Source organism: Lithobates pipiens, unplaced genomic scaffold, assembly GCF_037356315.1.
Source record: "Lithobates pipiens isolate NorthernLeopardFrog02 unplaced genomic scaffold, aLitPip1_a1.2 Scaffold_18, whole genome shotgun sequence".
Classification (NCBI taxonomy): Eukaryota; Metazoa; Chordata; class Amphibia; order Anura; family Ranidae; genus Lithobates; species Lithobates pipiens.
Window position 1 is genome coordinate 51,008,720 of NW_027507758.1, and position 24,901 is coordinate 51,033,620.

Genomic DNA, 24,901 nt, shown 5'->3' on the forward strand with positions numbered 1-24,901 from the left:
GAACGAGGAAGCCGTTCGTTGTTTGTTAGTGAAAAAAACGCTTGATTGTTACTGTATAAGTGTGAGTACCCAGGACTTAGTTCCTTTTTATAATAAAGCATTTGTGTGAACGTACTTCACTATTGGAGCACCCCTCTTTCTTTCTTGGGTCTGATTTGCGATCCCTTGCGGAATATCTGGAGGAAAAGGTTTTGGGGGCGCCCATACTACATTTAGGATATACACCGCAAAGTGTTGAAGTTCCCCTATACCTACTGAGGATATACACCCCATTTGAGGATACAACTGCTGCACTGGAGTATTTTGCTGTCTTACTGACAGCAGTGAGGTAAGGTACCCACTGCACTCAGTGTGTGAGCACCCACGTTTAAGGAGCTGAAAAATCACTGGTGGAATCATCCCGGGGTTGTTCATAGGATTCATTTCTTCACATAGCACAGCGTGGATTTATTTCATCTTCTGCATGAACTTTATGATTTAGCTTTTGTACACTTATTTAGAGACATTTTTTATCACGTTTGCTGGACTACTATCTTTTGCATTTTGTGATAATAATTTTTTCATACACCGTTCTTTATATTTTTATTGTATATTTTTATATATACTCTTTTTTGCACATATGCTGGCACTTGTATGCACTTTCATGGACTGACACAGATTTGTTTGATGTCACGACTCTGTTGATAATTTTAAGACTTGCGATTTTTTTTCTTCTTGTCACTTTATCACGAGTATATAGATTATTTTAGCTTTTTCATTTTATGAATATTAGTAGGAAATAGCTTCAAGCACTGTATTATTCACTTGGTATTCATTTTAGAATTAATGGAATTTTTAATCGCATGAGCACATTTTCAAGATTTTATGCGATTATTTAGTGATTTTAATTTTAATCACATGAGTGCGTTTTCAAGATTTTATGAGATTATTTATTAATTGTGTTATTAGACTTAATTTATTTTATGTGGAGCGCAACACCATCTATTTACTAAATAATGTACAATGGTTGTAACATGACAAAATGTGGAAAATTTCAAGGCAATGTATGTGTTGTTTTACTTGTCAAAGGGTTTAAATTTCTCACCATCCAGTTCCCGGAGATCTGAATTTGTCAGCAGTCCAGTCCCACCTTCTGGTCCCTTCCCTATCCACACCTCTTGAATGGACAATGAAAGGAGATGCAGAAGACAGAGAAGCATATTGTTCTGTTACTCTGCTCTCTCCTCCTATCGACATGATCACTGCAGCACATATGGCTGGCTCTTTGTACTGACTTTACTTCTCCAGGTCTGAGCTCTGCTGTACAAGTGGGGGCAAGAGGCTGATACCAGGTCAAATTCGGGTGCTTACATTGCAATACATTTGAAGATGTATTGTTGAATACAAGGCTGTACTAATCCGTGTCTTTTATATTTGCCTGGAGTTGAGCTTTATTTTTCAAGTACGGTATATGACTGCACATTTCATTACATCTGTTCACCATGATGTGGGCTCTATTGTCATTTGTGTTTTGGTTTAACAGGTGGAGGCACAAGGATCTGAGTAATGTACCTAGCTATTTGATTGCCTCTCTGCTATGTGCTTGTCATGCATGACCCGGTTAACCAAATAATCTGTAAACGTCTGATTCCCACCCTCCGCCTCCATCAGGGAAATGGAAAATGATTTGAAGTAAATAGAATAATTTGAACCAAACACTCAATAGAAATAGGAAACAAAAACCTGAACTGGCTACAGTGGAAAATTTCAGCGTGTACTCTCATCTTGTACCAGACATAATGGTAATTCGTAAGCGTTCAAGTTCCTCGAGAGCAACTCATAAAAACTCATACTGTTCTGCCATAAAAGAACCACACTGCCATAGATTTCCAAGTATTTCTCTTCTTTGTCTCATTATTATTTTGACTCTGCATTCCCTCCATATTTTCAGCAATTTTAATTAAAATTCGAGTTCTGTTGCAGGTTTGGCAGCCTCTACATCTCTGTGGCGTTTAGAGCCCTTTCACACTGGGCCACGTGCGTTACCGTAATGTTAGCGGCACTTTTAGGGCCACTAGTGGGGCGCTTTTAACCCCTGCTAGCGGCCGAAGAAAGGGTTAAAACCACTCTTATTATGACGCTTTTCAATCGGTTTTTGGAAGCGCTGCCCATGCATTCCAATGGGAAGGCGCTCCTAAACGCCCCAAAAATGCAGCTCGCTGGACTTTTTGTAATGTCCAACAAGCGTACCACCCCAGTGAAAAAGCATTCAGGCTTTCACACTGCGGTGGCATGGGAGGCGTTTTTTCAGGCACTATTTTTAGTGCTAAAACTACCTTCAGTGTGAAAGGGGTCTTAAGGCCCATACACACGATCAGACTTTTTGACAACAAACATGTAAATTAGCTGTTTTGGAGCAACATCCGACCGTGTGTACGCTCCATCGGACAAACTTGTTTGGTTTTCATCTGACTTTTGTTGGCTGTGCGAACGGACAAACTTTCTGGCAACAAAAGTCCGATGGAGCAAAGTCTGATCGTATGTACAGAAAACCATAGGACTTTTGTACAAATTACAAACAGCATGCCTCAGAACCAATGCAAAAGATCAGACAACAATACAGAAGTTGACCAAAGGTGGCGGTAAAGAGCAGAAAAAAACACATGATTTGGTGAAAGTTGGCTGAAAAAGTCCTGCTGTGTGTATGCAATACAAGTTCAGGGCCGACGCCCTTTGTACAAAAATCCAAGGGAAAGTTTGTACAAAGTCCTATCGTGTGTATGAGGCTTTAGAGTATCACAGCTAAAGTTAAACACTTGTTGCAGGGGATGCCATGTCTTTAAAATGATTGTAAAGGTTCCTTTAAAGAAAATAAACATCAAACATGTTATAATTACCTGCTCTGTGTAGTGGTTTTGCAGTCATGTTGGAACAGGAAGGGGCCATCCCCAAACTATTCCTACAAAGTTCGGAGCATGAAATTGTCCAACATTTCTTGGTATGCTGATGACTTAAGAGTTCCCTTCACTGGAACTAAGGGGCCAAGCCCAACCCCTGATAAACAACCCCACCCCATAATCCCCCCCCCCCCCACTGAATGATTTAGACCAGTGCATAATGCAAAGTCCATAAAGACACGGATGAGTGAATTTTGGGGTGAAGGAACTTGATTGGCTTGCACAGAGTCCTAACCTCAACATAATAGAACGCCTTTGGGTAGAGCAGAGAATGCAGGCCTTCTTGTCTAACATCAGTGCCTAACCTCACAAATATGCTTCTGGAAAAATAGTCAAACATAGACACACTTCTAAACTTTGTGTACTGCCTTCCCAGAAGAGTTGAAGCTGTTATAGCTGCAAAGGGTGGGCCAACTCAATATTGAAGCCTACAGACTAAGAATGGGATGCCATTAAGTTCATATGTGTGTAAAGGCAGACACCCCAATACTTTTGACTATATAGTGTATATACAGTTGCGCTCATAAGTTTACATACCTTGGCATAATTTGTGATTTCTTGGTCAATTTTCAGAGAATATGAATGATAACACAAAAACTTTTCTTTCACTCATGGTTAGTGTTTGGCTGAAGCTATTTATTATCAATCAACTAGGTTTACTCTTTTTAAATCGTAATGACAACAGAAACTACCCAAATGACCCTGATCAAAAGTTGACATACCCCAATTCTTAATATTGTGTATTCCCCTTCTGTAACATCAATGACAGCTTAAAGTCTTTTGTGGTATTTGTGGATGAGGCTCTTTATCCTCTCAGATGGTAAAGCTGCCCATTCCTCTTTGCAAAAAGCCTCCAGTTCCTGTAAATTCTTGGACTGTCTTGTATGAACTGCAGGTTTGAGATCTCCCCAGAGTGGCTCAATGATATTGGAGGCCAGGAGACTGAGATGACCTCTCCAGAACCTTCCGTTTATTTTGCTGTAGCCAATGACAGGTTGACGTGGTCTTGTGTTTTGGATCATTGTCATGTTGGAATGTCCAAGTACGTCCCATGCGCAGCTTCCAGGCTGTTGAATGCAAATGTTCCTCCAGTATTTTTTGATAACATACTGCATTCATCTTGCTATCAATTTTGACCAAATTTCCTGTGCCTCTGTAGCTCCTACATCCCCAAAATATCAGCAATCCACCTCCGTTTTTTGCAGTAGGAATGGTGTACCTTCCATCATAGGCCTTGTTGACTCCTCTCCAAATGTAGCATTTATAGTTGTGGCCAAAAAGCAAAATTTTGGTCTCATCACTCCAAATGAATTTGTGGCAGAAGGTTTGAGGCTTGTCTTCTGTGCTGCTTGGCGTATTGTAAGTGTGATACTTTGTGGCATTTGCATAATAATGGCTTTCTTCTGGCAACTCGACCATGCAGCCCATTTTTCTTCAAGTGCCTCATTATTGTGCATCTTGAAACAGCCACACCACATGATTTCAGAGAGTCCTGTGTTTCACCTGAAGTTATTTGTGGGTTTTTCTTTGCATCCCGAACAATTTTCCTGGCAGTTGTGGCTAACATTTTAGTTGTCTACCTGACCGTGGTTTGGTTTCAACAGAACCCCTCATTTTCCACTTCTTGATTAGAGTTTGAACACTGCTGATTGGCATTTTCAATTCCTTGGATTTTTTTTATAGCCTTTTCCTGTTTTATACAGTTCAACTACCTTTTCCCGCAGATCCTTTGACAATTCTTTTGCTTTCCCCATGACTCCGAATCCAGAAACGTCAGTGCAGCACTGGATGAAAGATGCCAGGGTCTGTCAGGAGTCCAGAAACGCATTGACCTTTTGAGACCCCTGTTTTATACACACACACACTAATTACAAGCAAACTGATTTCAGGTGAGGATGGTTACCTTTTAATAGCTATTCAAACCCCTTTGTGTCAACTTTTGTGCATGTTATCAGGCCAAAATCACCAGGATATATAAACTTTTGATCGGGGTCATTTGGGTAGTTTAAAAGTGGTCAGCCTTCGCGCCGCTAAGTGGTAATAAGTGACTAAAGTGGAACAAAATCCAAAATCAGATATAATGAAACACAGATGCTGTGAAAAAGAGCCTGAGTGATATAAAGTGCAAATGCTAACTAAAAAATGCAGCAGGACAAAATAGTGAGCACAAACTATCAAATAATGAATATAAAGGGGTGGGTCCTGCGCAAATCGTGCCACTCAAATAAAATACACAAATTCAAAATAATATAAATATGTGCATACATACAATGCCGTGAAAAAAAATATAGTCCAAAAAACAGCACGCATAAAAATATATAAAAAATATATAAAAAAATGGAAAAAAGGTTTAATGATAGAACAATAATAAAATGTCCCCTACTCAAGGCTCCCAGAACTCTCACCTTTAAACGAAGTGAATAAGCAAATCAAACAAACTCCAGGATTCTCTTATTTCATTCATAAATAATAAATAATAGCCATCAGGAAATCCAAAGGAGGGATGCAATGATACAATTCCGCCACTAGAGGGCCAGTCCCAGCTTCCAGAATAGGTGAAATGGATCTTCACTTCTATTTCACAGTGTATGGCTCAAAATAAGAGAGAGGAGGGGGAGAGAGAGAAACAGGAGACTTCCATAGTGTAGTAGTTTAAAAAACGGCAGGTAGATTTATTAAAAAGCAGTGAAGACTCTCACATTTTAATTGCAAAAACAAGCACAGTCAGGAAGAGGGTATAATGACAACTTCCTCCCGCCTTACTCTACTTCCGGTTCGTCCTCTGGCCAATCCCTACGCGTTACGTCATGTGACTTCTTCATGGGGATCCCCATGAAGAAGTCACATGACGTAACGCGTAGGGATTGGCCAGAGGACGAACCGGAAGTAGAGTAAGGCGGGAGGAAGTTGTCATTATACCCTCTTCCTGGTTGTGCTTGTTTTTGCAATTAAAATGTGAGAGTCTTCACTGCTTTTTAATAAATCTACCTGCCGTTTTTTAAACTACTACACTATGGAAGTCTCCTGTTTCTCTCTCTCTCCCCCTCCTCTCTCTTATTTTGAGCCATACACTGTGAAATAGAAGTGAAGATCCATTTCACCTATTCTGGAAGCTGGGACTGGCCCTCTAGTGGCGGAATTGTATCATTGCATCCCTCCTTTGGATTTCCTGATGGCTATTATTTATTATTTATGAATGAAATAAGAGAATCCTGGAGTTTGTTTGATTTGCTTATTCACTTCGTTTAAAGGTGAGAGTTCTGGGAGCCTTGAGTAGCGGACATTTTATTATTGTTCTATCATTAAACCTTTTTTCCATTTTTTTATATATTTTTTATATATTTTTATGCGTGCTGTTTTTTGGACTATATTTTTTTTCACGGCATTGTATGTATGCACATATTTATATTATTTTGAATTTGTGTATTTTATTTGAGTGGCACAATTTGCGCAGGACCCACCCCTTTATATTCATTTGGGTAGTTTGTTGTCATTATGATTTAAAAAGAGTAAACACAGTTGACCGTGTGTGTGTGTATATATATATATACACACACGGTTATGCTCATAAGTTTACATACCCTGACCGAATTTATGATTTCTTGCCCATTTTTCAGAAAATATGAATAACAACACAAAAACTTTTCTTTCACTCACGGTTAGCGTTTGGCTGAAGCCATATATGGCTTCAGCCAAACGCTAACCGTGAGTGAAAGAAAAGTTTTTGTGTTGTTATTCATATTTTCTGAAAAATGGGCAAGAAATCATAAATTCGGTCAGGGTATGTAAACTTATGAGCATAACCGTGTGTGTGTATATATATATATATATATATATATATATGTGTGTGTGTGTGTGTGTGTGTGTGTATATATATATATGTGTGTGTGTGTGTGTGTATGTGTATATATATATATATATATATATATATATATATATATATATATGTGTGTGTGTATATATATATATATATGTATATATATATGAGCATGGGCCGACGTTTTGTAAGGATCTTGTTGTATTTGGAATTCGGTACTCCGGCTAGTTGTCCGTTGTTTTTAATTGCAAGGATGTGACTTCATTAGGAAATCTTGATGGCACAGTGAGGTAATTTGGCTTTTTTCATTCTATGTGAAAGAAGCTCACAGGCCGTCATTTATAAACAAGGGAAGGATTTGGGCCTAGTACATTCAGGCATTCTCCAGCGGGAGCAGACTTTCCAGCTGAAAGCCTCGCTTCCACTCGTCAGCTACAGGTGGCTGGTCTCTCATCAAAGGATGTATTTTGATGAGAAGTGGGCTCCGAGGATCTGGGGATTAAAACTTGTTTTTACAGTGAAGGCAAATTTCTTAAGTTTTTTATTTCCCCCCCCTCTGTTTTACTTCATCTAGGTTTTTCACTTGCTCCAGTCGTTCTTCGAGGCAAAACACACATCCAATTCAGAACAAATTCAGCGGGAGGTGTGTGACCTCATCGACAGCTTGAAAGCCAAACTGTGGCTGGCCAAGAGGTATGTTTAAACTGAAGTTAAAGGACATTACTGAGCTAATAAAGCTAACCCTTCTTTGTATTCTGGCATTTAAATGAATATATAGGATTGTATTTGTGCTTTTCATTTATGTAGTACTGTCAGATGTAGCTGCACCTTACATTTAATCCTGTTTATGAAAGAGTTTGCAAACTAAAGTCATGTACACTAGTTTAAAGAACTGCGGAAGCTGTGCCCATTGGGGGCATGTAGAGGACTAGTCATTGGTATTGCTTGTAGACTCCCTGCAGCTGATCTTTTCTCCATTAGGTCCCTTTTACGCGGGCCGGAATCCATCCCCGCTGAGCAGGCGGATGACAAATCCGCATCCACTCTACTAAAGCAGAGAGGACACAGTCTGTTCCTCTCTATGGGGCAGTCGAATGAAAACGGACTGCATGCCCCATTTCCATCCGACTGTCATCCGATCTGCCGGATGGATGGCGAACATATCCCCATCAATCTGTTTCTGCGGATTGGATGACAGCGGACACATGTCTGCTGACATCCGCCGCCCTATAGAGAACAATGGCTGGTCCGATCGGATCCGCCTCAAAAACGGAAAGGCGTACCCGATTGGTCCACTTATGTGAAAGGGGCTTTATTAGGGCTGGTTCATACCAGATGTACTGGGGTGCGCTTGTAAATGCATTCCCAACACATAGCATTTAAAATAGAATAGTTCCCTATAAATGCAGTGCAGCGCTCACAAGTTTGCGTATGCAAGCATGCATGCATTAACGCAATGCACTTTCAGCTTCATAAAGTTTGGCTTCTCTGAGGTGACATACATCACTTACTGCCACATGTTACTGACAGTACTTTACAAGAAGACGAGAAATGACCAACAAAGACTGGTTGGACGTAGACATAATGATAAGTATTGTTTAAAATCATTAAATGCTCTGTGATCCCAAGCATAGGCAGTACAAGGACAGTCATAAAAAAGGACTGATATGGATGGAGATTGTTGCCTGTCTCTGTCCACACTGGGAGAGCATTAACAGATCTCAGCAAGAAGAAGTGAGTCAACAATACAACATACAAGCAAATAGCAACCACCCCAACCTGTAACTGGCCTTTGCAGCAAGGAGCACGTAGAAGGGCGATGCATGTAAAAAAAAAAAACAACAACAAAAAATTCCCAGCTCACTTACCAGTCAGCCTGCAACAAACTGAATTGTCCAGTCTAACAGTTCACCTTAAAACCAGGGTTATATTTTGCACACATTTGCAATATACTGTATGTGTAAGTTTGTGGCACCACAGTGTACTGCAGTCCTAACTCTATAAATTTTTATACATTTTGAGAGTCTTTAGAACTGGAGCACGTATATAATAATGCACAAATTCAGGGCAGGTATGCCCGGAGGGAGCCCACCCCTCCTTTAAAGTGTTGCTAAACCCAGTATTATGAAAATAGTTAATCTGCCCCCTCACGGTGCCCACAGCTTATAAATCTTTTTGTTACATTAAAATATTGCCACTATATACCTTTTTGGCTGATCTGTATATCAATATATATAGTGATTAACTGCAAAGTTTCTCCAGTGCTGAGAGTTCAGGTAGGAGGAGATTTCCACTGCAGCCTGTATACACGCCCACATGTGTGATGCCAACATCATGTGACCTGGCTTCCTCTGAGAACAAGGAAATGTTCTCTCCAGCATAAAAGACACAACCGTGCAGCATGTGCAGGTCGGCTACTCTGCCTGTTTTTAGCTGGCCTTCCTAAGATAGACAATGCAAGAAGGGAAGGATCTGTGCATAAAGAGTAAAGCAGCCTTTTTACACAATGAAAAGGAATAACCCCTTAAGTTCCACAGTGAGTATAACAAGCATGCTATGCTGCACAAACAGACTTATTTTACTGTTGTGGGTTTAGTAACACTTTAAAGGTACAGGGATGCACCGGACATCATGCAATAGCACAGTGGCAGCAAAGCTATACAGCGTGCCCCTGCAATAGAATTTATCTTAGTTTTTTAACAATACAACATACAATGCTTTAAATAAAGTATATTCCAAAAAAAGAAAATACAAGTGCATGTAAAACGCACATCAACACAGTACAACAAAAAATGCAGAGGGTATGCCTTAACACATGGGGTGTGGTGAGAATATACCCTTAAATGACCATGTCTTGTTCTGCACTGTATCTCTGTGTGGAGATAGTTATCATGTTAGAGACAGCGCTTTGCTTTTTCATATTATAACTGTCACCTTAATGACTGGTCTTATGACTTATGGGGGTGAAATTAACAAACTGCAGGAAAGGTGCAAAAACACAGATGCACCAATTCAGTAAAGCAGAGGCAGGGATAACCATGCAGTGCAGGTCTTAAGGTACAGGTTCCTTTCCAGCAAGGAGAACAGTGAACATCACAATAGTGACATCACATCCCTCTCCAGATCTCCCTAGACTAGCAGTCAGATGCAGCATTGCCTCTCACCTTGCAAATGTACAGCTTTGAGGCTGAAGGCACAGATAAATGTCAAGAAATTCACTACTGTTATTTAGGAGGGATTCGGAGTGAAAAGTGGAAAATCTTGACATCCATATTACATGTTACAGGACTATGCAGGGGTTACAGAGCTTCTGTTTAATATGCATATTTAACTCCCTGTTCTGCAAGCTGGGGGAAAGTGATATTAACTCATTGGGATGTGCGTGTAATACAAGGTGTGTGTATATAAGCTGTCACCTTTGACTGACTCACAGAGATGCATTGATCCCAGGTGTTGGTCCAGTCTAGGTTTAGCAGCCAATGTCAGATTACTCAAAGGTTTATTTTCTTACCCAGGTGTGTGAAGCCTTTTTTTTGTAGGCATCAGTGGTGAAAAACATGGGGTTTATACAATGTAGTAGAAATTACTATAAAGCTCTTGACCTTGGAAGGGCCCAGCCTGGACCCTGAGTAAAGAATGCTTACTACTTTCACGCCCATTATACCAATCAATGTATTTCCATTATGTTTTTATAAATGAATAAACACATTGTTGCTCCCATTTTTTTTTTCCATAGCTTGATGCATGGGTGTTTTCAAAGCTGGGCGCCAAGTAAACAGCCATGTACACAGTTGAAATATCAAAAATTTGTGAAAAACAATAGGAAAATATCTGGAAACTAAGTTTCCAGTACCTACAATGGTGGACTATAGCGGCACCATGATGGAGACAGGAATATCATAAAAAGTAATTTTTATTGTACAAGGATAAAATTGTCAGAAACCATGAAATCAGACTGAGGCAGAAGTACAGTTAAATCACACTTGTTTAATAATAAAATTAAATAGAATAAAGGTAGTCAAAACATAGCCAGAGTTCAGATAGTCAGACAAGCCAAATGTCAGGGAGCTGAAGATGAGCATAGTAAAACAGCAAGCAGGATCTGGAGCCAGAAGGGATCTCAGCCAAGCAAGTCTTTTAACAGGAATGCAGGTGAGCGTCTCTGTGATGTTGAATAAGGCGAAGGCATAGATCTTCTGGGCTGGACGGCTTAAAGCGGGATTCCACCCTAAAGTGGAACTTCCGCTGATCAGAACCCTCCCCCCCTCCGGTGTCACAATTGGCACCTTTCAGGGGGGAGGGGGGTGCAGATACCTGTCAAAGACAGGTATTTACACCCACTTCTGGGCATAGACTCCCATGGGAGTCTATGCCTCTTCCTGTCCTGCCGCGCTGTCTGCTGGGACACACACAGGTCCCAGAGACAGCGCGGACAATTCCTATTGCGCTGCGCGACTCGCGCATGCGCAGTAGGGAACCGGGAAGTGAAGCCGATTCGTTTCACTTCCTGATTCCCCCACCTAGAATGGTGGCGGCAGCAGCCGATAGCCGAGCGATCGATCGGCCTCGGTTGCCGGCATCGCTGGACCCCGGGACAGGTGAGTGTCCATTTATTAAAAGTCAGCAGCTGTAGTATTTATAGCTGCTGGCTTTTAATATTTTTTTCCCCAGTACAGTCCCTCTTTAAGTAGGCAGGACTGACGAGCAGGATATCATCAACAGCTGAGTAACTGTGGAGAGATAGGAACTGTCAATTAGGCGACAGCTGAGCGGCTAGCTCAGAGAAGGAAGGGCTGAGCCCAACCCTGATAGAGATATAATTACATAAAACTGAACGTGGAAACCCCTGGGGGTCTTTACCCTTGATAGATAATGTTCTGTATTTTAGTGTAGCCCTAGGTGACAATATGTTCTCTATATTAAACACTTAAATAAAATATTATCAATTCCTCCATGATTCCTGCAGACCAGGGAGTACGGGAGTGACCTGTACATATCACACAGAAGCTCTGTGGACCTCTGTAGAGACCAGTAACTGGGATATGTTTTTCAAGAACCTCTCAGTCTCCACCTCGCCTTTGCAATATGTTCTGTCCCAGGCAAGGAAATATACGTCTTGTTTCATTTGTAATCATTGGCACAGCAGATTATTACTGTTGGATCACCTTTTTGATGCTGTAACTGTTCAAAGCCTGTGCCTGGTTCAGTCTTCTCTCCCATCCGCTCTTCTGGTCTGCTCACTCAGAACTGCAAATAAACACTGGGCACTTTTCTTTAATGTGAATTATTGGGGTTATTAATTGCACTGGCAGCATCCACTGAAAGACACTTTACAGGATAAATACTGCTCCTGCACTAAGACAACGCTGGAAAATAACGGCTTTCCCTCTTGTGCAGTAGACTTCATATAAAGGTATCTAAGGGGAAAGGGTCAGTTTTTCCTATGAAAACCAATCCGCCTTTTAGCCTTCCAAGGTGAACTCTCAGAGTTGTGCGTAGAGTAGAGAGGCCACACTACCAGTAGATCGTGGCCGGGTGACTGGTAGCTCGTGGTCTAGGCTTGTTGACCTACCATCCCAGAGCATTAGAGTGCAATGCAGAAGGGACTACTTGTAAAGCTGGAGCTGTAGTAGGGAGCAAGTGCCACCTAAGCTGCTGCCCCCTCTGTAGCGTTGGCTCCTGTCCCATGCAGAGTGATACCCACTGAACTCACCCCCTTATCCTGGCTAGTGGTCTCCAGGGTGGTGCCAGCAGCAGGAAAGAAGTGATCTTCAGGTCATTGTGAAGCAATACATTGAGCATAATAGTATAAGGGTGCTTTCACACTGAACTGCGACTCAACCGCAGGGATTTACTACCCCCCCCCCCCAACTTTACGTGTTAAAAAGCCCTAATGGTGCCACTGCCAGAATGCAATTAAGGGCTTATTCACAAGTGCAGCAGGCACTGCTGCTCCTCTGAAAAGTGATCTGAGAGTATTTGACAGGCGGTGAGGAGGCAATATGTTGCCTCCTCACCACCTGATTTAAACCCATGATTGCCGTGCAATGCATGTGATTGCATAGAGGTACTATGGCAATTAGACAGTTAAATCAGGTGTGAGGAGGCGACACTGTGCCCGGTGGTCTTTAACTTCTCCTATGTTGTACAAGTAGATCTCTACCTCTTTAAGGTTGCCTACCCCTGACGTATGGGGTTCTGTAAGTAATGTTTTATGTGCACACTCAGGAGCTGGGAGATTATATATTATATTTCCAGCATTAGGTTAAGGAATTTGGCAGGCATCAACTTTCAAATCTCAGTCTAATACTGGGGCTTGCTATACATGTAAAGTTGCAAGCTGAACAAGAGAAATCAGCTGATTCCCCATCCATGCTAAATGAAGAGTCTGCACTGCGAGCTATTGTATTCAGATAGCCACAACCCCCCTGGCTGCCTGACTATCTGTACAGTGACTGCATCTGATAGAATGCAGTCACTGTTTGGCTGACAGTTTTCCACATGGCTCAGTTGGTTTTTAAATCGACATACATCAAGTTGAGTGGTGTTGACAGGGCCTTTGAATTTCAGCCAGTATAGCAGGAATTTGAGCCAAGGTGGGTCTAAAGACAAGACATTTTTTAACGTAAAGTGTTACTAAACCCACACCCGTAAAATCAGTCTGTATATGCAGTAATGCATGCTTGTTATACTCACTGTGGACCCCAAGGGGTTAAAGGGGTTGTAAATCCACTAAGTTTTTCACCTTAGTGCATTACATATATTAGGATGAAAAACCTCCTGTGATACAGCAGCCCACCAGAGCCCCCCCTTTTACTTGCCTGAACCCGGTCTTTCCAGCAACAGGGATGACCACACCAGCTCCAGCCAGTCTCTTGGGTCCTGATTGGATAGATTGATAGCAGCACAGCCACTGGCTCCCACTGCTGTCAATCAAATTCAATGACGCGGGAGCCGGCCAAGTCGTGCTCTCTGTGTCTATAGTCGCAGCAGCAGGACATGGGAGCATGCCCGCGCATGTGCCCCAGAGGGAGAGTGGCTCTCCAACAGGGCACTCGAGAAGAGGATGAGCCAGGAGCACCACTGAGGGACCCCAGAGGAGGAGGATCAGGGCCACTCTGTGCAAAACCAACTGCACAAAGGAGGTAAGTATGATATGTTTTTTTTTTTTTGTTTTTTTTTTAAATGAACCTTTAAAGTAATTGTAAACCCTTACAGACCACTTCACTACAGGTAAGCCTATAATAAGGCTTACCTGTTGCTACCCAGGATATCTCCTAAACCTGAGAGGTTTAGGAGATATCCCCTGTATTTGTTTGTCCCAATGTCATCGGCACATGCGTACTGACACAAATTGAAGCAATTGAATGTTTGTGCCGTTGCTTCAGTGAGTGTGCCGCTACCACATGCATGCGTGGGAGTGACGTCATCGCGGCTCTGGCCAATCACAGCGCCGGAGCCGCGATACCCGGAAGTAACCCCCGGGAGTGATGTGGCCGGCTGGAGCGGTGTACATGCACTGCAGCAAGGGCTTCGATCTCAAGTGAGTATTACATGATGAGCTCATATGCTATGCATACCAGCTCATTATGCCTTTGTCTTGCAGGTGTTTTTTTTTTTTTTTTTTAAATAGGTTTACAACTACTTTAACCACTTGGCGCCCACCGTATAGTAATATGACGTCTGCAAAGTGGTTGCGATATCCTGACCGGATGTCATAAGACGTCGCCAGGATATCAAGCCGCTGCGCTCCCCCAGGGGCGTACATCGCAGCGATCGTTGTTGAGGTGTGTCAGTCTGAGACACCGCAACTCGGATCTAGGTAAAGAGCCTCTGACAGAGAATCTGGACATAACTGTTCACGTGGTAAAATCACGGCTGATCACGGTGTAAACAGGAAGAGCCGTTAATCGGCTTTTCTTTACTCACGTGTGACAGACGCGAGTAGAGGAGAGCTGATCAGCTGCTCTCCTGACAGGAGGGGTCTGTGCTGATTGTTTATCAGCGCAGCCCCCCCCCTCGGATGCCCGCCCAGGACCCCCAGGATGCTGCCACGACCACCAGTGATGGCCACCACACTGAACCACCAGGTATACCACCCTAGACCACCAGGGAAATGGCAATTAGTGCCCAGGCAGCTGCCAATCAGTGGCATTGAAAAATGCTTGCCAGTGATGCCTATCAGTGAAAACCAGTGCCAGCCATCAGTACTGTCTATCATTGCCACCCATAAGTACCTATCAGTGTCCACCAGGGCCACCTATCAGTGCTGCCTGGGTACAGTGTAGCATGACATCACAATTGTCATTTAAAAAGTGACAGCACTGAATCCTGAAAATTGGCCTGGGCAGGAAGGTGCAAAGTGCCCTGTATTGAAGCGGTTAATCTGCTGCATTGTGTAAAAAGGCTGTTTGATCCTGTCTTTTCTGATCACCCCCTTCTTCCACTGTCCCGACTCCATCTGCTGATAGTACAGAGCCTTTGGAATCAATATGCACATGCTCAGTTTTGTGTGCATTGCTATAGAGTTTTTTATTTTGTTTCTTTGGAGAGTGCATGTGATCAGCCCAGGGCCAATCGGCACTGTCCAGACAGAGGGTCAGGGATCCAGCAGCCTCATAGGACAGTCAGAGGAGAATGAAAACTTCTACAAGCTTTAACCAGACACTGATAGAAGTCACAAGTCTGCTATATACTGCTGATGAGAAAAGGTATTTAGCCATATATTTACTAAAATAATTGCATTTGCATGTTCTGTGTACTGTGGGAGACCAGATATAGTGAATTCAGGCTCCTGGGTTTAGTAACACTTTAAGTTAAAGTGGAAGTAAACTCCCCTATCGTTTTCAGCCAAGGAAGCTGCCATCTTTGCCTCTGTTTAATTTTCAACTGCTATGGTGCTGCACATGTGATTCGTTAGCCAAGTTGTGCTACTTTTACGCAGCCTAGTCACAATGCTCTTTTCCCAGGCAAAGATGGTGACGGTATCTTAGAAACAAGAGCAGCAGAAGAGATCAAGCATCAGCCTGTCAAATTAACTGAAAAAGAACAGTTTGGAGCAGACTCCACCTTTACTTCTGTAGTGTCTAAATGATGCTGCCCCAAGTGGCCTGGACATCCTCCTGTCTGCCGCCAGTTATACCCATAGGCCTTTTATGAACAAAATAACATAGAAATAAACTCCAAGATCTATAAAATGTGTATTTCAGTCTTTTTTAATGACAACATAGCAGCCCTGAGCACTTCTCATTATTGATGTAATGTGATTTTCAATAGCTGGTTTAGCTTTGCAGCTCGTGTGCTGATCAGAATCATATGCGCACGGCCTAGATTGAATTACAGCGGAGAAATACATTTGCTGGGGAACACAGGACCAATCATTGTGTGTTCCAGAATATTTATCTCATGGCCACAGGGGATGGCAATCTGATTCAGTTACAGATTAGGTTCTGCCGCCGTTATATAAAACATACAATTTCTGTCATCGTTATATAAAACATACAGCATCCCTGTGTTTAAATAAATGGCTCTTGGTGTTTAACTTTCCTCTCTTTTGATGTTTCAGGCAAAATCCGTGTTTGGTAACCAGAGCGGCGTTTATCGACATCCTGACTACCATCAGCAATTATCTCGGAAAAGGCGGGATTCATGGTATGTGAGCGCAAAGTGTAGGTCAAGGCCAGCAAAAAAATAAATAAAAAATGTCTACGGTAAGGCCATTTAGGCATCAGCACTTGGAGTCAAAACTCCAGGGGCCACTAAAGTGCTAGTTTTGGATAGGGAAGGAAGTGGTTAAACCCCTGCTTTAATTCATTTTTTTTTTTACAAAGCATTTGCAGAAATTTCAGCAATCTTTGTTGAAGCTTTTAAACCCATTCTCTACTAAGGTTCGTTTATAAATGTGCTGATATTCAAGGAGTTTAAACAAAAAGTGATCATTTTTACAGGCCCGGGGGTTCATTCACACTAGCAGTTGTGGAGCAGTAAAATCCAGCAGCTAAGCAGACTTTTTACCGCTACCTCTTTAGCTGAACAGGCCATGATTGGCGGTGTATACAAGTCGCAGCCGACATGCTTTGCTAGGATGGGGCTGCTCTACAACCTGCCGCAACCACATGCAATACGCCCAATTGCAGCATGCTAGTCAGACTTCAGGGGGTTAAAGCAGGAGTTGAGGAGGCAGTGCAACTCAAATGCTCTATGAAGAGCGAGCAGGACACAGCTCTTCAGAGTGTAAAGCTTGTGTGAATGAGCCCTGAAGGTTACACCAATCTCTCCCTTTTGCTGCAGCTGTCTGCCGTGTTTCCCCAGCTCTCCCGTTTCTCCAGGGAGCCCAGGATTGTGGTAAATGCAATTATTTGTGAGAGCGAGAGGAGTTCAGGGGACATCCATTTCCCGATCTCCTATGTGACTAATGAACCTTGAAGCAACGTGTATTTCGCCGCTTCCGGGTTCAGGGCTGTCGTCTTTGGCTACTTTAACCAGGGAATCAGCTAATCGAGCATGATCTGTGTTTGAATAGCAGCAGTGAAGGAAACAACATGGTAGGTCTAATAGACCTCTGATGTCTCCATAAAGAGGACCTATCACCTGCCCCCTTGTGATAGCAATAGAGCTAAATGAAAATAATAGTAATAAAACAGTATTACAAAAAATACATTATGATAAAAAAAAATTTAATTTAACCACTTCAGCTCTGGAAGGATTTGCCCCCTTAATGACCGGGCCATTATTGCGATACAGCACTGCGTCGCTTTAATTGACAATCGCGCGGTAAACGAGACGTTGTACCCAAACACAATTGAGGTCCTTTTTTTTTCCCCAAAAATAGAGCTTTCTCCCACGAAGACCCCGTTCACACCCAAATGCAATCAAACGTATAGTTTGCCCATGTGCATGTAAACATATTTCCCTGGTAATCTTGCCAGATAGCTTGTGAGCCAATAATTTAAAGCGTAACTCCACCTTTGTTGAGAAGACAATATTCCCCTCTGCGTGATCTGTGTACATTGCAGGGATTTTAACAAACTTTGTTGCAGATTCCAACCTATTGTTATTCTGAAGAGATCCCTGTGTGTTTGTCTGTATCCATGTGGGAAAGTGAGTCTATTGGGAGTGGTTTCCTAATTATCAATCAGCTGTGGACCTGCAGGGATCTAATGAGGAAAGCTGCTGGGTCTGCATCCCTTAAAGTGGTTGTAAACCCTCCTAAACATGTTTTGCTAGATAGATAATACTTTTCTCAGGCAGCTGATCGCTGCCTGAGAAAGTGCACTTGTGTAGTTTTCGTATAAACCGCCGTTTTGTTGTCCATGACGTCAGCCGCGCTTGCGCAGTATTGCCTTTCGAGCGCGGCATATATTGTATTGCCGCCTGTGTCCTTCCTGCATTTCTGCCTTGCGTGACATTCTCCTCAGAGTGGCAGAGGAGAAGTCTCGCGATGATCTGCATTACATACATGAAATGCTTTGTTGCCTTAGTAACGGCAACCGAGATCGAGGCTTGGTTAGGATTGTTATGACGCTACGGCGCATGCGCGAGATTTCTTGAGAGAAATCAAACTAAGGGCGGAAATGACGTCCGCAAAGGAGATGAAAACCAGACGTAGCAATGGCGTGGGCGATACCCGGAAGGCACAGATTTTTTAAAATGAGAAAAAAGGTATTTATAACGCTCGTTTTGCGGAAATATATAGATCGTATGAATGCTGATGTTTAGTATAATAGAAACAATTGAAAATTACGATTTTTTTGGTGGGGTTTACTTCCTCTTTAAGACGTGATTTCCCATCGGAAGTATCTCACCAAAAATGACATTTTTGTTGCAGGGGAAGCCTGAAATCTGGCTCTCTATCTTAGTACAGACTTCTGGGAAAATCAGTGAGCCAATCACCCAAGCAGGACATTATGTTTCTGGGAGGTGTTCTGTAGACATTCTGTTGGCCTTATTGTATTTTACAGACACAGAGCTGCAGATTAAAAAAGGAAAGGTCATTTTTAATAACATTCAATTACAATGTGACTTGTGTCACAATTGTATACATAGCTTACATAGTAGGTGAGGTCGAAAAAAGACACAAGTCCAACCTATGTGTGTGATTATATGTCAGTATTACATTGTATATCCCTGTATGTTGCGGTCGTTCAGGTGCTTATATAATAGTTTCTTCAAACTATTGATGCTCCCCGCTGAGACCACCGCCTGTGGAAGGGAATTCCACATCCTTGCCGCTCTTACAGTAAAGAACCCTCTACATAGTTTAAGGTTAAACCTCTTTCTTCTAATTTTAATGAGTGGCCACGTGTCTTGTTAAACTCCCTTCTGCAAAAAAGTTGTATCCCTATTGCGGGGTCCCCAGTACGGTATTTGTATATTGAAATAATATCCCCTCTCAAGCGTCTCTTGTCCAGAGAATAAGTTCAGTGCTCGCAACCTTTCCTCATAACTAATATCCTCCAGACCCTTTATTAGCTTTGTTGCCCTTCTTTGTACTCGCTCAATTTCCAGTACATCCTTCCTGAGGACTGGTGCCCAGAATACGCTATATTATTTTTTTCTTTATTTGCTATTTTCTTTTCCCCCATGAGTGGAGTTAACCTTTAAGCTTGCTGTAATGTTTTCAATAGATTCCCTCCTAACATTGTGGATGGAGGACTCAGTCTCCCACTGCCAGATCCCACCTACAGCTGTCAGAATGCCCGAACAGTGAAGGGATCTGATTGGCTGTAGTTACTGTCCCTCCGACTTATTTTCTGCCCAACTCTTTTGAGTCAATCAACGTTTGACAAGCCGGGTGTTGTCAGTAGGGCTATCCAGGGCTCAAATTTTAGCCAATTTTCAGGAATCAGGTGAGATTTGAGCCATGTATTGCCGGCTTTCCTGTCAGGGGAAGGAGCAGTGCCTCATCATTGGTGTCAACGGGAGGTATATATAGTGCCCCGTCTTTGGTGTCTGCGGGAGAAATTGTGTTTCATCATTTATATCAGTGGGAGGAATTTTGCACCATCATTGGTCTTAGTGAAAGGAATTGTGCCTCGTCATTTGTGTCAGTAGGAGAAATGGTGCCTCATGTCCGTGGGAGTACTAGCATACCATAGGACAGATAAAGGAAAGCAAATGACAGCATCTGGCTGGTGGGCTACAGCTTGGAGACCACTGATTTACTTGATGAAGAAGAGTAGAGGGCCAGTATTCTACCTATACTGTCTCTGTTCAGATAAGTAGGGTAAAGCCCGGTACACATTTATTGAAGATCAGGCAGTTCAGACGGAACTGGCTGACTTTTGGTACATCTGTACCACTGTATGTTCAACAGAAGCCAGTCTAATGGTCCTGCTGGAAACCTGTGTTACAGACCAAATTGGGACAGAGGCTTTTAGATGGGACTGGGGCTTGCCTCCTACCCACTGATTATGGCCTATGGAGGAGATCAGGGATTTTATCTGCATGGTAAAGAGCTCATTAAGCCTCTCGTCCCATGGAGAGAGCAGATCATTCTCTAATGATTATTATTATACAGGATTTATATAGCGCCAATAGTTTGTGCAGCACTTAACAAAATAAAGGCAGACATTACAGTTACATTACAATTTGGTAAAAGAGTAATCAGAGGGCCCTGCTCATTAGAGCTTACATTCTAAAAGGAAGGGTCAATTGATACAAAAGGTAATAGCTGTGGGGGATGAGCTGATGGAGAAAAAAAAAACGTGTATTAGAAGCAGGATAGACTTCTTTAAAGAGAGAGGTTTTCAGGGATCATCTAAAGATGTATAGATTAGGGGACAGTCAGACAGATTGTGGTAAGGAGTTCCAAAGGATGGGAGAGGCTCTGGAGGAATCCTAGAGGTGAGCATTAGAGGGGGTGACCAGGGAGCTAAAGAGCAGGAGGTCTTGGGAGGACCGAAGAGAGCGGTTTGGTTGGTAGTTTGGGACTAGGTTAGTGATGTAGCTGGGGCAATTATGGATGGCTTTGTAAATTATTGTTGGTACATTGAATTTTATTCGTTGGGTGAGTGGAAGCCAGTGGAGGGATTGGCAGAGAGGGGTGGAGGACACTGAATGGTTGGTAAGGTGGATGAGTCTTGCAGATGGACAGCAACGTGATGAACGCTGAGAGCAAGTCTTGGATTACTTCTCTGAATAAGGACAATGAAGCTTCCCTTCTGTGTGGATGGAAAGGTGTAATATTAATATTGTACAATTTAATGGTCAGAAGGAATATGGTGGCCTTTTTACAGACTGGGTTGGAAAGGCTCCTTTACTCAGGACAGAAATATTTATCAACAATATCCCTCAAGAAAGTTATGAAGATAAATGAATTACACTTTATCAGTCTGCTAGAACATTTGTCTGTCTTCTTTTCTAGTGGACAGATTACACAAATTAAAACCAAACACCTGAAGACTGCATATGTAATGTACTTTGTGTATTCAGGGTTGTAGATTGTTGCCAGACTGTCTAAGATCCCTTCTCAAAGAGTTGTCTAGGTGACTATATGTTAATTAGATCACTGTTAGTTGTTGGCTGTTCCATAAAGGTGCTAATGAGACTTCTGTTTACAGTTTGCATTGATAGGGTAATGTGATCAGGCTCTTACCTGATCTTGCATGGTAAATATTCTGTGTGAGTTTACAATAAAGTGGGTTCCAGTTTGCACCTAAGCTAGTGCTGTCTAGTTCTTGAGTGCTCAGCTATAAATACCTTGTTCCAGATTGGACAAAGCTGTATCTTGACAAAGGCACCTAAACTGGGTGCTGGATTGTCTGTCACTACCAGCATTGGATCAGTGCTTGTAGTCAATGGCTGCAAGCGCTGATCATTGTATTCTGGCGCGGGGGGGTGGTCATAATACAAAAGCATAGCGGGGGAGATCCTTGCATCTGCATTGTTGTGGGGATCTATCAGTTTTGGAGAGCTTGGTTAGTTGCTTTGGAGAGCAATGGAGACATCAGAGGTCTATTAAACCCCTGATGTCCTCATAAAAGTACTTGTCACCTAACCAAAGCCATCACAAGGGGACAATATTGTGATTGCAATAAAGTTAATTATAGAAAAAATGTGAATAAAAAAAATGTAAAAACATCCCTGGCTGTCATGCCCATAAATGCAAACGTGCATAGGTCAGACATTCCGGACTTGTGCATAGGTCCGACATAAACAGCCATTGCACCACACACAAGGAATTTTGGAGTGAGAGCAATAATTCTATGTCTATAATTCACAGTTAAAAGAGAAGTACAGCTGAAGCTTGTTTGACTGTACTTCTCCTATGGATAACAGGAGTACAATTTGTTCTGCACTCGTGTGACCCGTTGCCTTCCTGTGACCCATTGAAGACCCGTCACAGAGCCAGTCCAGGCTTGGCCAAGATTGTGACAATGAAGTTGGGATCCGCCCACATGCCTGGACCGGCACCCGGCTCAGCCTGTCAGCGAACCACTGAGAGACTGAGCCGCCGCTCCTGTCCACTCCACAGCCCAGCGCTCCAGTGAGCGAGGAGAGGGCAGAGCAGATGGGGGTGTTTGATCGCTCGGTTCTCAGCCTTGGAGCCAGCGGGGGACAGATGCAGCATCCACCTGGGTAAGTATGATTCTGAAAAAAAAACCTACATCTCTTTAAACTCTAAAGTGATAACCTATAATGGTTATTCGCCATTTCACGGGCATTCTCAGTTTTAAACCTTGAAATGTTTGGTTTGTATTTACTCTACACAACATCATCTTTTATAGTTTACAAAATATGTGTATTGTGTTTGTGCATGCTAAAATTCATTTTTGTGTATTTTTTGACTGCCATGTGTTTTTTCACCTTAACCCTTTGACTTTCTGCTCCACCGTTTGGTAGAGCACATTTTGAGTCACACTAATGTGTACTTTAAAGGGTTAATGCATAAGGTGAAAAAACACGTACCTTTACAACCCGTTTAATAAAATTGCAACAGCCACTCTTTTATTCTCCAGGGCCTCTGCTTTCAGAAAATATATACCGCGCGGGAGGTTCAAAGTCATTTCCTAGCAAAAAATAAAAAAATTTTAACATGAAAAATTAAAAAAATTGCCTCGAGCAGCAAGTGGTTAAAGTACAACCCAATGACTCTTATAAAGTAAAAAATGCCTCAACCTGTTGTAAATGAAATGTGGAGCAGCTGATATCACGTATTTTCTGTTTCATGGCCACCTTACACTTGTTTTATCAAAAATTGTTTAGGAATTTAATCCATTCCAATGCAAATTTTCTGTTTTATGGTGATTGGAGGCATCATACAGCTTATAGATGAGTATCAATAATTTGTTGTTTGTTAAGTGCTTATGTTATTCTTGTATTAGGGTATCTAGAGTCACAGTGATGTACAACAACCGCACCTTTGGTTTCCTGTGTAGTCACAGGAGAAGTTTTGGACGTAGAGAAGCAGAGTGAGACTTGTGGTGTCCTCAATGTGGTTTACATGTTCTGTTCTATGACGCCCATGTCTGTACTACAATGCGCAAATCCTTTTGCAGCAGATCTGATCTGCAGACAAGATAGGGAAGCCTAGAGTACACCGAGGTAGTGATGAATATCTGTATTGTAAAATCCTTAACATGAATAACACCACAGGTGTTGTCTGTGTTATTCATGTTACAGATTTTACAATAAAGAGATTCATCACTACCTTGGTGTGCAGCCATCCATTCCTTTTATCCAAATTGCACGGCCGGCGAGCCAAGGTCAGCACCACTCCATTCCCCAGCCTACCTGGTTCCATCACTCACCTGGAGCGGCATTTTCTTTTCCTATTGAAGCCTAGAGTACATCAGGATGTTATCTGCAGCATGTGACATACCGTATCTATAGGTGTATAACACGCACATTCATTTTGAGAGGGAAGTTTCAGGAAAAAAAAGTAGATTTTAAATAAGGAACTTTGAAGCAAAATAAGGGTCAGTGCCCATCTGCAGCCTCACCGTTGCCTCAATGCATCCTGATCAATGCCCATCTGCAGCCTCACCATTGCCATCAATGCAGCCTGATCAATGCCCATCTGCAGCCTCACCATTGCCATCAATCCAGCAGCCTCACCATTGCCATCAATGCAGCAGCCTCACCATTGCCTCAATGCAGCCTGATCAATGCCCATCTGCAGCCTCACAAGTGCCATCAATGCAGCCTCGCCATTGAATGAATGAATGAATGAATGAGGGACTTGTATAGCGCTACCTATGCGAACTGAATCGCCTCAGGGCGCTTTTTTTTTTTGCCACTGGTGTCCATCTGCGGTATGGCACGGTCCTAGACCCCATGGGGTCCCGAAACCCTTACAAACACATACACATACTTGGCCAATTTTTCCGACAGGGTCTAATTAACCTACCAGCATATCTTTGGATTGTGGGAGGAAACCGGAGTACCCGGAGGAAACCCACGCAGGCACAGGGAGAACATGCAAACTCCAGGCAGATAGTGTCGTGGTCGTGATTAGAATCAGCGACCCTATTGCTGCTAGGTGAAAGTGCTAATTACTACACCACTGTGCTGCCATTGCCATCAATGCAGCAGCCTCACCATTGCCATCAATGCAGCAGCCTCACCATTGCCATCAATGCAGCAGCCTCATCATTGCCATCAGTGCAGCAGCCTCACCATTGCCATCAGTGCAGCCTGATCGATGCCCATCTGCAGCCTAGAGGGGGGACAGGGTGGAGGGCGGGACGAGCACTGACCGATTACATACAGTGAGAATCTCCTATGATAGGCAGAGCAGTGGTCCAATGGCGGCCCAGGAGACGGGACTTCCTATTATAGAGGCTGCCAAGTAAACAGGAGATTCTCACTGTATGTAATATGATGGCGCTCATCCCGCCCCCCTCCCTGTCCCCTCTGAGGCAGCTAAAATTGAAGTATTTGGTGTATAACACGCACACGCTATTTGCACCCAATTTTCATGGTGAAAAAGTGCGTGTTATACGCCAATAAATATGGTAATTTAAAACTGCAAAATGTGTAGAATGAGAACTTGTTTATAGGAAACCTGTGTTCAAAAAATACATTGGCTGCTATTACTGAACGTGTTAGATAATGACAGCTGCCTGGCTTTTATTGATTAAAAAAAAAGATTTTATACAGAAATATATGGAGGATCAAATGGGGTATTGCGCCCTGGGAGAGTGCA

The 24,901-nt window shown here is 42.7% G+C and overlaps 1 protein-coding gene across 2 annotated transcripts in view; it reads left to right on the forward strand.

Moving 5' to 3' along the window:
* THADA (THADA armadillo repeat containing) overlaps positions 1-24,901 on the forward strand; it is a 930,763-nt gene that overhangs the window by 650,227 nt on the left and 255,635 nt on the right. For both annotated transcript variants that reach the window (XM_077485673.1, XM_077485674.1), the window contains exons 30-31: positions 7,328-7,446; positions 16,319-16,404. In XM_077485673.1, the coding sequence (XP_077341799.1) occupies positions 7,328-7,446; positions 16,319-16,404 (205 nt within the window). The remainder of the gene's footprint in view (positions 1-7,327; positions 7,447-16,318; positions 16,405-24,901) is intronic.